The 12593-nt window shown below is 42.2% G+C and overlaps 1 protein-coding gene across 2 annotated transcripts in view; it reads left to right on the top strand.

Moving 5' to 3' along the window:
- Positions 1-12593, top strand: part of LOC138959125 (serine/threonine-protein phosphatase 6 regulatory ankyrin repeat subunit A-like) — a 177430-nt gene that overhangs the window by 122259 nt on the left and 42578 nt on the right. For both annotated transcript variants that reach the window (XM_070330494.1, XM_070330486.1), the window contains exons 3-4: positions 8774-8896; positions 10882-10986. In XM_070330494.1, coding sequence (XP_070186595.1) covers positions 8774-8896; positions 10882-10986 — 228 coding nt within the window. The remainder of the gene's footprint in view (positions 1-8773; positions 8897-10881; positions 10987-12593) is intronic.

Raw genomic sequence — 12593 nt, 5'->3', positions numbered from 1 at the left:
GCGGTCCTGTTTACCGGGGGGTCTGTGTCGGGCGGTCCTGTTTACCGGGGGGTCTGTGTCGGGCGGTCCTGTTTACCGGGGGGTCTGTGTCGGGCGAGCGTGATTGAAGGAGCCACTTTAAGACAACGGACAGAACTGATAAACGTTGATCCAATCAGCAGGTTGAAGAGAGCCACTGCACGCGTTCCTCTGTTAATTGGTAGATAGAAAACGTGCATCACTGGAGTAGATCAACATCGATTGTTGGACCCTTTGAAGTGGTCTTACTGTCAGCACAGCCATAAGTCTCTGTCTCTTTCACGGTCTCTCTCGCTCTCTCTCTCTCTCTCTCTCTCTCTGTTGGCACTTCTCTGTCTGTCTGTGTTGGCTGTCTGTCCGTCTCTCTCTGTCTCTGGTCTGTGTGTGTGTGTGTGTGTGTCTCTCTCTCTCTCTCTCTCTCTCTGTCAACACCTCCGCATTTCATGTATCCGCTGTGGCAATCACAAAAGAAAAGGTTTCACGTACACAATCAATATTAATAGAGGACTTGACTTATTACTAACTACCTGTAGGCGAGAACATGCGCTAGGACAACCACAGAGGCATTTAGAAACAAACGCGCGCGCGCGCACACACACACACACAATATGCACACACACACACACACACACAGTGACAGGGAAAGTGTTGAGTTAACCAGAGCATGATGCAGTAGTTTGTGTAGCAAGTCAAGTCAAGTCAAGTCAAGTTTTATTCCGATAAAACCCCGTGAGGGTACATGGAAAATTAAAAAACACAATAAAAACACATTTCATTCAACACCAAATAAAAGGAACTAAAACAAAAAGAAATCAGGCTATGTACAGAAAAGGGAGTTGAGGGGTGAGGGAGAGCAAAAACAATACAAGAAACAATTCAACAATAATAATAATAAATAATAATAATAATAATTGTCAGTAAGTACTGGTGTCACATGACTGATGTGAACCAGTTGATTGGCTAATGGCGATGCGCTTAAATCTGTTAGCGCACTCCTGGAGTGCGCTAACTTTTCCACAGAGCGTATTCTTACACCCTTTGCCAAAGCGAGACTGTACTCTCATCCTCAGAATTAATTAATGACATGTAGCTTATATTCTCCACAATACCAATGATTATGACCATAAATGTCCTGCTTTTCAATTAAAGCAGAAGTGGTTTTTTTCTGACAGATTGCATGCGCCTGTGCCGCCCACAGTTGCACTGATCTAAAAATAGAACCCGCTGTGTCTAATTTTTCAGTTTCGACTTGCGAAGATTCCTCTCATAATTATGCCATGTTGGTGGCATGTACCTTATTATCCACATTACCAAATGATGAGTTAGTATACAATTCCCAGCAGCTAACAGAAAACACAAGTGTTATTCCGATAACGTCGCAGCTAGATCAGCACGTAGCAGACTACACTGAAATACGACTGCATCTGTTCAGTAAATGAATGCTTTCCGTTTATTTTAAGGCAAGAACAATCGGAATCGAAAACGTGTAGGGTTTAGAACGTTCTTACCACATATAAGACTTATTACCAGCCTGCTTTATGTGTGCAGACTCAGTGCAACGGGACGAGCAATTTTTGTTTTTGAAATGAGACTCAGTGCAATAGCCTAGCAGACGACATAAATCCCGCTCAGCAAATTAACATGTTAGGCAAATGTGAACGATAAAACGATGGGGATATAATACGTGTAGGGTTCAGAGCATTCTTACCGTTCATATTTAGTACCAGACTCCCCGATGAGGGAAGATACCACACGAAAAACATGCCACGTTTATTTTGAAAATGGGCTTTCCGTCGACCTTGGCAAGGGGCACAACTCTGCACAGTCAATCTGTCGAAGCTCGATGAAGGTTTCGAACCGCAAATAACTGAAAGCACAGTCCTTTCTCCGAGTTCAAATGAGAGAAAGATCATCACTGTTTAGCTTAACGCTACACTGGAATTTACCAACAGAAATTAAAACAAGAGTTTGCGTGTGATGAAAGCACAACACACGAGACAGCCCACACAAAAGTAGATCTTCTATACGACCTGACCACACAGTTATGCCTATTCAAATGCGCGTAGCAAAATGTGCGTGTTGTATCTTCTTTTTTCTCTGGCGGTACCGACAATATCGTTATTGAAACAATCCCAGTGCACTAAGGGATTTATAGAGCAAATCTCGAAAATAATTATTGAACTCAGCGCTATGCGCTTCGTTCAATAATGAATTTTCTCGATTTGCTCTATAAATCCCTTAGTGCACTGGGATGTCTCAATAACTTAAATAATAATAATAATAATAATAATAATAATAATAAAACACACAAAGTAATTACATACATTTCTTTACTATGGGAAATGGGGGGAAGGGGGAGGGGGGGGGTGATGGGTGAGTTAACATAAGGACAAAAATACTATTACAAACAACACAAAACAGATAACGGAGTATAAAGCTAAAAGAGAATTAAATTTTACTCGCTTCTCAAACAGTCCATGACAAGTGTCATGAACTTTGCGAGTTTTAGCAATAAACTCTTTTTTGTAGTGGAAAAAAGCTCTCTGAATTTAACTGAATTGGGGCGGGCATAATAATAGCACCGTAACAACTGTTTTCTATAATTGGTAAAAAAAGGACATACAAAAATATAATGGAACTCGTCCCCAAGGTCACCTGATGAACATTTGTGACAGATTCTGTCTTGTCTGGGAATACTAAGAGTCCTACCTTTTTGTATAGGCAATTTATGATTCAGTGTTCTAAATTTTAAAACAGCGTTTGCTAAATTAACCGGCAGGATGGACAAGTACTTTTCAAACTCAAAATTCTCTTTATACATTCTATAATTATAATAAAACTCATTGTTATTTATTTCTGAATGCCAGGTTTGGACAAATTGGTCTTGTAGCCTATTTTTCATCAGTGCTTTGAAAGTATTAAAATAACCACCATCCGTTACATTATCGATAGTTTGATTGTGCCAAAAATCACTAAAGCCTAACTCATTTAGAACACCATGGACAGAAAGCAAAAATTTTGACTTGTATACACTTGTATTAGCGGTAGGGCTAAAGTCCAAGTGAATAAAACTGTGCTTGATTGTATTGATTTCGTTTCGGGCTTCACTTTCACCGCTCTCTTTGTGGGAGTTAATGCCTAGTGTGTGGTTTGCTGTCGCTTTGTTTTCTACCGTGTACATATATCCTGCTTTCTGTCAAGTGTGCTGGCATTTGCAATTATTTGTTGGTTTTTTTTCTGTTTTGTTTTGTTATTTTGCCGAGGAAGTGTGTGCGTGTCTGTCAGTGTGTGTGTGTGTGTGTGTGTGTGTGAGTTTATGAGTGTGTGTGTGTGTGCATGTGCATGCGTACTTGTACGTCCATGCATGCGTGCGTGCGTGCGTGCGCGCGCCTTATGTGTGTGTGTATGTGTGTACAGATTCCATTTATTACTACAGACACATCTGCCTGAAGGGTAGAGAGAGAAGGGGGGGGGGGGGGGGGTGTTAAAGATAATTTCATCCCTTCAGAGACAGTTAGGGTGGAAACAAGTAAACACAGTTGTCAAGATGCACGTTTTGTTGTTGGTATCTTCAGGACAGAATTTTGTTTTAAATTTTACGTGTAAACCCCCCTCCCCCCCCCCCCCCCCCCCCCCGAAGTGTTCAAATTGACAGCTGGCTGTCTGTTCATGGAGTAAAGCATACTGTTCATTTAGCAGTCTGAAAAGTAGAATGAAGAAAGACAGACAAACAAGCAGCAATGTGTGTATCGACCAGAGAGCAAGAACTTGGTCGTTCTCGTTGTCATTTGCCTAATTAACCCATTAAACCTTTGCCGTGCTTCCTGGGTTCACCTGTACCCAGAGACACACTAAAATCATTGTAACTCTGGAACCATTAAAGGTATCGTTTTGAAATTTTAAGTATCTCTCACACACCTAATTTGCTCTCTGTCTGCAAATTTTTAGTGTGTACATGACAAAACATTAAAATTAATTGATTATGTTAATTAACATAAACACTACCGATGGCGCGGGTTCACGCAAACCCATACTTTTAAAGAGTAGTAGTGATTGTAACTATCCCTCTGCCGACGGCGCGGGTTCTGCTACACCCATATAATTACCTAAGCGGCGGAACAGTGTATGTCTGCCTGTTTGTCTCCAAGAGACTGTCTGTCTCTCTGTCTGTCTGTCCGTATCTCTCTGTCTGTATGTCTGTTGTCAGTAGCTCTGTCTGTCTGTCTGTCTGTCTGTCTGTCTGTCTGTCTATCCGTCTATCTGACTGTCTGTCTATCTGAGTTCTGACTGTCTGTCTATCTGACTGTCTGTCTCTCTCTGTCTCTCTCTCTCTGTCTCTCTCTCTATCTCTCTCTCTCTGTCTCTGTCTCTCTCTGTCTGTCTATGTCTCTGTCTCTCTGTCTCTGTCTCTCTGTCTCTGTCTCTCTCTGTCTCTCTCTCTGTCTCTCTCTCTCTTAGTCTCTCTCTCTGTCTCTCTTTCTTAGTCTCTCTCTCTTTCTTAGTCTCTCTCTCTTTCTTTGTCTCTCTCTCTTTCTTAGTCTCTCTCTCTCTCTCTCTTTCTTAGTCTCTCTCTCTCTTCGTCCTGATATGGCTCTGCGTAGTCGGCTGGACGTTAAGCAACAAATAAACAAACAAACTCTCTCTCTCTCTCTTTCTTAGTCTCTCTCTCTCTTTTTTAGTCTCTCTCTTTCTTAGTCTCTCTCTCTCTTTCTTAGTCTCTCTCTCTCTCTTTCTTAGTCTCTCTCTCTCTTTCTTAGTCTCTCTCTCTCTCTTTCTTAGTCTCTCTCTCTCTCTCTTTCTTAGTCTCTCTCTCTCTCTTTCTTAGTCTCTCTCTCTCTTTCTTAGTCTCTCTCTCTCTTTCTTAGTCTCTCTCTCTCTTTCTTAGTCTCCCCCTCTCTCTCTTTCTTAGTTTGTCTCTCTCTCTCTTTCTTTGTCTCTCCCTCTCTCTCTTTCTTAGTCTCTCTCTCTCTTTCTTAGTCTCTCTCTCTCTCTCTTTCTTAGTCTCTCTCTCTTTCTTAGTCTCTCTCTCTCTCTCTTTCTTAGTCTCTCTCTCTCTCTTTCTTAGTCTCTCTCTCTCTCTTTGTCTCTCTCTCTCTCTTTCTTAGTCTCTCTCTCTTTCTTAGTCTCTCTCTCTCTCTCTCTTAGTCTCTCTCTCTCTCTTTCTTAGTCTCTCTCTCTCTCTTTCTTAGTCTCTCTCAGTCTCTCCCTCCCTCAGTCTCTCCCTCCCCCTCTCCCTCCCCTGCAAGAAGTCGGTGAAGGGAGAAACTCGATGCATCCACTGAAGTAGCGCTGTGGGTTTCCCTGAACCCACCCCGTCGTTAGAGAAATAAACGGTAAAAACCCTCTTTCAAATGTATGGGTTCAGACAAACCCGCATCGTCGGGCGTGTGTAGTCAAAAGCGGCATCCGGCAAAGGTTAAAGGAACATTTTAAAAATCCCAACTACACCCAAAGGAAGGAACGTATCGATCAACTTAAAAACAAGATTCAATTAAAGACCAAACGGTCTGATTGACCTTGCTTGGAGGCAAAAGGTGTGCGCTCAGCAAAGACATTCACCCGTGTGATGCCACACAAAAACACCTGTGTGTGCTTCAGATGACAATGTGCAAACTAGGTATTGACCCTTGTGGGTTTTACTGTCATTCACTATTGTGAAGCGTGTGGCTGTCATTTTCTGTTGTGTCAGTGTTGGAAGAGTGATTGGAGCAGCATAATGAAATGTAAATAGTGCAAAAAGGGGGTTTGTGTGAATGAGGATTGGAGCAGGAGTGATTAACAAACAAACGGAAGTACTTTCCTCATCGATTGACAACTGGTAGTTTTACTCTGTGAAATTTTGTTTGCCACAGTTAGTTGAATTTTACAACGTTTTTGAAACATCACTTTTTTGTATTTCTGATTTGATTGTTTCAGTTATTCTCATGATTAATGCAACTTTGCTCATTATTCAGTGGAAATAAAACTGGTGTTTCTTCACTCCAAAGAAGCGTGCACTTTTAAGTGGTCTGTATGACAGTTTAAACATTGAGTGTAAACATACACTGCTGGTACATGTTGGGATCGTAAAATTGTGAACGCCGGACATGCGCAATCGAGACCTAAACGCGTCGTCTGTTATATATCCGGCCGAGTGATTTTTGTGATCTTTTTTCAGAGATTCAAGCAAAACGTTACGATTTTTTGTTAGGTTTTGATTTGAAAATGTCGTTACAAGGTCGCAAATTGTAACAACTAGTCGGTCGCAAATCGGGTTCTGGGGGGAGTCGGCCATGGGGGTGATTTATAAAACTAATCCGTCTGATGGGGGGGGTCGTTCGTCGGGAGTATCACTGTAGTAATAATATTTTTTCATTTTCATTTTCATTACTTTATTGTCCCATCGCTGGGAAATTCGGGTCGCTTCCTCCCAGTGGAAAGCTAGCAGCAACGGAGTCGTGCTACCCAGGTGTCTGCGTGTTTAGGTGTATTCAGCCACCTGCACTTATGGCAGAATGACCAAGGTCTTTTACGTGCCATTGTGATGACACGGGGGTGGGACATGGCTTCCGTCTCTGGGTCTGCACATAAAGTTGACCCGTGTCCGTCCCGGCCCGAATTCGAACCTGCGACCTTCCGATCACAAGTCCAGTGCTCTACCATCTCAGCTACCGGGCCCCTGGTGTTTGGTGTTTATATTCAGAGGCTATCGTAGGGTCACACTCTTAGCCACATCAGTATAACATCAGACGAATGTCTTAGAGAGATCACTAACTTTATTCATTAAAGTATAGAGCATAAGATACAAGCAGCATACGCAGTAACAGAGCTTAGCACAGAGTGAAACTGATGAGCATAAGGATGCAGCTGTGCTGGCATCATGTACTCTTATTTTAACTGATGGTACCAGACAATGGGAAGAGGTTAGAGATCAGTCAGGAGAGGCTGGGAATCCAGGCTTTGTCTATTTTCAGTTCAACCTAGAGCATTGATATGTATCAACTTTAATGTCAGATTAAACCAACATTAACTGATTACGTTCAGAAATAGATACTATATTTGGTAGCAGAACTCAGTCTTTTATTCAAGAAGAGCTGTTTTCTGTATATTAAACTTAGCAAACAAATTATTGCGACAAATTTAGCACCCAAATTAAAGCATTAATTCCCGTGTCATTTCATTCAAACTTTTTATGCTAGTTACGGCCGTAACATGTTCATTTGACAATCGGGTTCATATTTCTATGCTAGTTACGGCCGTAACATGTTCATTTGACAATCGGGTTCATCTTTCTATGCTAGTTACGGCCGTAACATGTTCATTTGACAATCGGGTTCATCTTTCTATGCTAGTTAAGGCCGTAACATGTTCATTTGACAATCGGGTTCATCTTTCTATGCTAGTTAAGGCTGTAACATGTTCATTTGACAATCGGGTTCATTTTTCGGATTAAAGATTTCTTATACAGGGAACACGTGACCGCTGCACAAATAAGGATACCCTCAAAATCAACTGGACAAAAACAGAAGGGACCAATTAGAAATCGATGAAAAATCACAATAGGCAAAACTTTGCAACTTTTACATATGAAAAACAGTTGAAACTGGACAGACACTTAAAAAACGTTTCTATGGCCACAGGCACAACATCAAACACTACAAAGATCATGCAGGACACACGGACAGTACATCAAAATATACACGAGAAGATACAATGGTCGCTAAACATTTTAATCTCCCTGGACATACACTAGCAGACATGCAATGCACAGCCATAGAAAAAATCCATGCAGAAGACATTGCTTTGAGAAAAAGAAGAGAAAGGTTCTGGAGACATCAGCTGCAGACCAATTTCCCTGACGGACTTAATGTGTTTGACTAATTGACTGTTGCTGCCCTCTGTATTTGTTATTGCGAGGCTGTTCGCGGATATAATGTTTGGATATTTTTCTATAATTATCCCTTTGTTGTTCGCAGCAGAGTACACAACGTCTTTTGACGCTATCAACAAGATAAACAGTGTCCTATGGCTATAAACTTATCAGCCTTGTAACATGTTAGCTCCCTGGATCGCATTCAACACCTGGAAGTATGTGTGTGTGTGCGTGTGGGAGTGAGTGTGCTCAAGTGTATGTGCTTGCAAACATATGAAGTTTTACCTTTACTGCTTACTTTAGAGAGAGAGAGAGAGAGAGAGAGAGAGAGAGAGAGAGAGAGAGAGAGAGAGAGAGAGAGAGAGAGAACAATAGCAAATTTGCACGTGTTTTATCTATTTTTAGAATGACGTCATTTGTATTCTTACGTAATTTCCTTTCTGTTTTTACGTCATCGTTTGTTTTGATTCCATTACTGAAGAAGGAGTTTTTACTCCGAAATATTTATTTCATTTTGGTGTTTGGGTGTTATTTTTTATTCTTATGCAACTTTTACATATGAGAATAAAGTTAAATCTATTATCTACCCAGAATATGTTGTTTTTCTCAGTTAGCTTGCTAATTCTGTGTGCTATGATATTCCTACTGATGCAGGTGTCAATCGTATGAGCGGTCAAAAACAGGATTTTTTTCGTCGATTTTGAGGAGTATCATGACAAAAAGCGCTGAATTTCAGCAATGACTTGGTGGATTGCTTCAACCCTTCCAGAATATTAATGCTGCCAACATGTTTGACGCACTTCGACATGGACTGTCCCAATACCAAAACTTGTATGGCCACGTCGGCCAATTTGGCACAGAAAACATTATAGCTAAGTTGTTGTGTTGTGTGTGTGTGTGCAGGTTCGCTGCATCTTTCATCAGGCGGTCGACGCCTTCCTGCAGCGGCCCAGCGATGTGTCACAAGCAGCGCAGATGGTCTACCTCCTGCGAAACATGGGGGCTCACATCAACAGGCAGGATCAGGTAGGTTGTGTGTGTGTGTGTGTGTGTGTGTGTGTGTGTGTGTGTGTGTGTGTGTGTGTGTGTGTTTATGTGTGTGTGTGTGTGTGTGTGTGTGCTCAAGGTGAAGGAGAAACGGACATGCTTCAATGCTTCCGATGGCCTGAATGGTTAATCACGCTTCAGTGTTCTTGTTTAAGTTTAGAATCGTAATACCAATTATCAATATTCTTCATAAAAAACATAATAAAACAACAACAACAGAAACAAACAACAAGAAGTAATGAATTCCATGAAGAATCATCGCAACATTATGTTTTTACTCTCTTCCACTTATGTCTCTCTTTTCCCTCATCCAAAAACTTGCCTTGAATGAAAATATTACCAGTTAATAAGATTTTGAACAAGAAAGGACCAGACTTCACTGGAGCAATTAAGTCAGAAGGAAATCTAATATGATGTGGAAACCTGCAGCCACCCCAGGGTAACTTGTTTCTCATTGACCACCTGAACTCTGCGTGCACCGTCCTTCTTTGTCAAATACCACCGCGCCCCTGGGGATCCAAGAGGCCAAGGGCTGCAACTTTTGTGTTACCAAATTATCCCCCTTTGTTATTGAATGCGTCCCAGGGGCAGCATCTTTATTTATAACACTCATGAATATTCATGCTTTGAAGCATTCAATAGCCACTGCGGGTATCAGTCTCCTGTACGGGTCTGCTGTAATGGGCCACATTATTCTGTACGGGTCTGCTGTAATGGGCCACATTCTGCAGGGGTCTGCTGTAATGGGCCACATTATTCTGTACGGGTCTGCTGTAATGGGCCACATTATTCTGTACGGGTCTGCTGTAATGGGCCACATTATTCTGTACGGGTCTGCTGTAATGGGCCACATTATTCTGTACGGGTCTGCTGTAATGGGCCACATTATTCTGTACGGGTTTGCTGTAATGGGCTACATTCTGTAGGGGTCTGCTGTAATGGGCCACATTCTGTAGGGGTGTGCTGTAATGGGCCACATTGTCCTGTAGGGGTGTGCTGTAATGGGCCACATTGTCCTGTACGGGTGTGCTGTAATGGGCCACATTATTCTGTAGGGGTCTGCTGTAATGGGCCACATTATTCTGTACGGGTCTGCTGTAATGGGCCACATAATGTAGGAGTCTGCTGTAATGGGCCACATTGTCCTGTAGGGGTTTGCTGTAATGGGCCACATTGTCCTGTAGGGGTGTGCTGTAATGGGCCACATTATTCTGTACGGGTCTGCTGTAATGGGCCACATTGTCCTGTAGGGGTCTGCTGTAATGGGCCACATTATTCTGTAGGGGTCTGCTGTAATGGGCCACATTATTCTGGTTTGTTGGAACAAGAGCTGTCTTTGAAGGATGCACGGCCTTCTTCACAAACTTGGCCATGTAAGAACTTGGCTGCCGTCTGAAGATTTGCTTAACAAATATATCTTGGACAAACTGTAGCAAATTCTTGCAAACACTTTTCTTGTCTGACGCCCTTGCACCAAACGGAAAAGAAACATTTCTACATAGAAGTCTTCATTTGAAAGTCAAATGCTGTTTCTTGATTTGTTCCTTCTGTATGGGGGACAATACTCGTCCAATAATTGTGTCAAGAACTGAGGAACGTACATGTATCAGAGGCAGTGGTTTTACTGAGCCTTCTTCTTCTAGCTGATCAGAAAAGATCTGATTAAAAGTGGGTGCAACATCTTTCTGCAATATCATTTAATGATTTGGTATTTCTTAACAGATTTTGGGATTCCTTGAGCTGAAGCAGAGTTTTTGATGGTCGCAAAAAACTGATTGCTAATTTATTTTGATTACTTCTCATGGGGCACAATTACATCTGTAGGCCACACAAGTCTTTTCCAATATAGAATTGTGTTGCCAACATTTCACTTTATTTTTTTTTAGAGAGAGGTGGGGAGGGGGGGGGGATGTGTGTGTGTGCTTGATTAACCTTCATATAGAATTGGACTGTTGATGTTTCAGAATGGCTGTACACCTTTGCTGCGCTACCTTCAGAGTGGACTGGCTCAGCCCGATGTGGTGGAGGCATTTCTCAGGTGTAACGCTGACGTCTACATCACTGATAAGGTAAAGGTTATATGTTACATGTTTGGCTATTTGTGGTTGTGCGTGTGTGTGTGTGTGTGTTGCATGCACGTGCGTATGTACGTGCGTGCAAGCAAATGTGTACGTGTGTGTGCAGGCATCAGAAATACTCCTTAAGAGAACGCCTTCCCTATCAGTGCAGCATATCCTACTTTGTCATGTGATTGTCAGAGATCACTACAGGTAAGAGAACGCCTTCCCTATCTGTGCAGCATATCCTACTTTGTCATGTGATTGTCAGAGATCACTACAGGTAAGAGAACGCCTTCCCTATCAGTGCAGCATATCCTACTTTGTCATGTGATTGTCAGAGATCACTACAGGTAAGAGAACGCCTTCCCTATCTGTGCAGCATATCCTACTTTGTCATGTGATTGTCAGAGATTACTACAGGTAAGAGAACGCCTTCCCTATCTGTGCAGCATATCCTACTTTGTCATGTGATTGTCAGAGATTACTACAGGTAAGAGAACGCCTTCCCTATCAGTGCAGCATATCCTAGTACTTTGTCATGTGATTGTCAGAGATCACTACAGGTAAGAGAACGCCTTCCCTATCTGTGCAGCATATCCTACTTTGTCATGTGATTGTCAGAGATTACTACAGGTAAGAGAACGCCTTCCCTATCTGTGCAGCATATCCTACTTTGTCATGTGATTGTCAGAGATCACTACAGGTAAGAGAACGCCTTCCCTATCAGTGCAGCATATCCTACTTTGTCATGTGATTGTCAGAGATTACTACAGGTAAGAGAACGCCTTCCCTATCTGTGCAGCATATCCTACTTTGTCATGTGATTGTCAGAGATTACTACAGGTAAGAGAACGCCTTCCCTATCAGTGCAGCATATCCTACTTTGTCATGTGATTGTCAGAGATCACTACAGGTAAGAGAACGCCTTCCCTATCAGTGCAGCATATCCTACTTTGTCATGTGATTGTCAGAGATCACTACAGGTAAGAGAACGCCTTCCCTATCAGTGCAGCATATCCTACTTTGTCATGTGATTGTCAGAGATCACTACAGGTAAGAGAACGCCTTCCCTATCAGTGCAGCATATCCTACTTTGTCATGTGATTGTCAGAGATCACTACAGGTAAGAGAACGCCTTCCCTATCAGTGCAGCATATCCTACTTTGTCATGTGATTGTCAGAGATCACTACAGGTAAGAGAACGCCTTTCCTATCAGTGCAGCATATCCTACTTTGTCATGTGATTGTCAGAGATCACTACAGGTAAGAGAACGCCTTCCCTATCAGTGCAGCATATCCTACTTTGTCATGTGATTGTCAGAGATCACTACAGGTAAGAGAACGCCTTCCCTATCAGTGCAGCATATCCTACTTTGTCATGTGATTGTCAGAGATCACTACAGGTAAGAGAACGCCTTCCCTATCAGTGCAGCATATCCTACTTTGTCATGTGATTGTCAGAGATCACTACAGGTAAGAGAACGCCTTCCCTATCTGTGCAGCATATCCTACTTTGTCATGTGATTGTCAGAGATCACTACAGGTAAGAGAACGCCTTCCCTATCTGTGCAGCATATCCTACTTTGTCATGTGATTGTCAGAGATCACTACAGGTA

Source organism: Littorina saxatilis, linkage group LG1, assembly GCF_037325665.1.
Source record: "Littorina saxatilis isolate snail1 linkage group LG1, US_GU_Lsax_2.0, whole genome shotgun sequence".
Lineage (NCBI taxonomy): Eukaryota > Metazoa > Mollusca > Gastropoda > Littorinimorpha > Littorinidae > Littorina > Littorina saxatilis.
The sequence above is the reverse complement of the archived record's forward strand: the minus strand, read 5'-3'. Positions and strand labels throughout refer to the sequence as shown.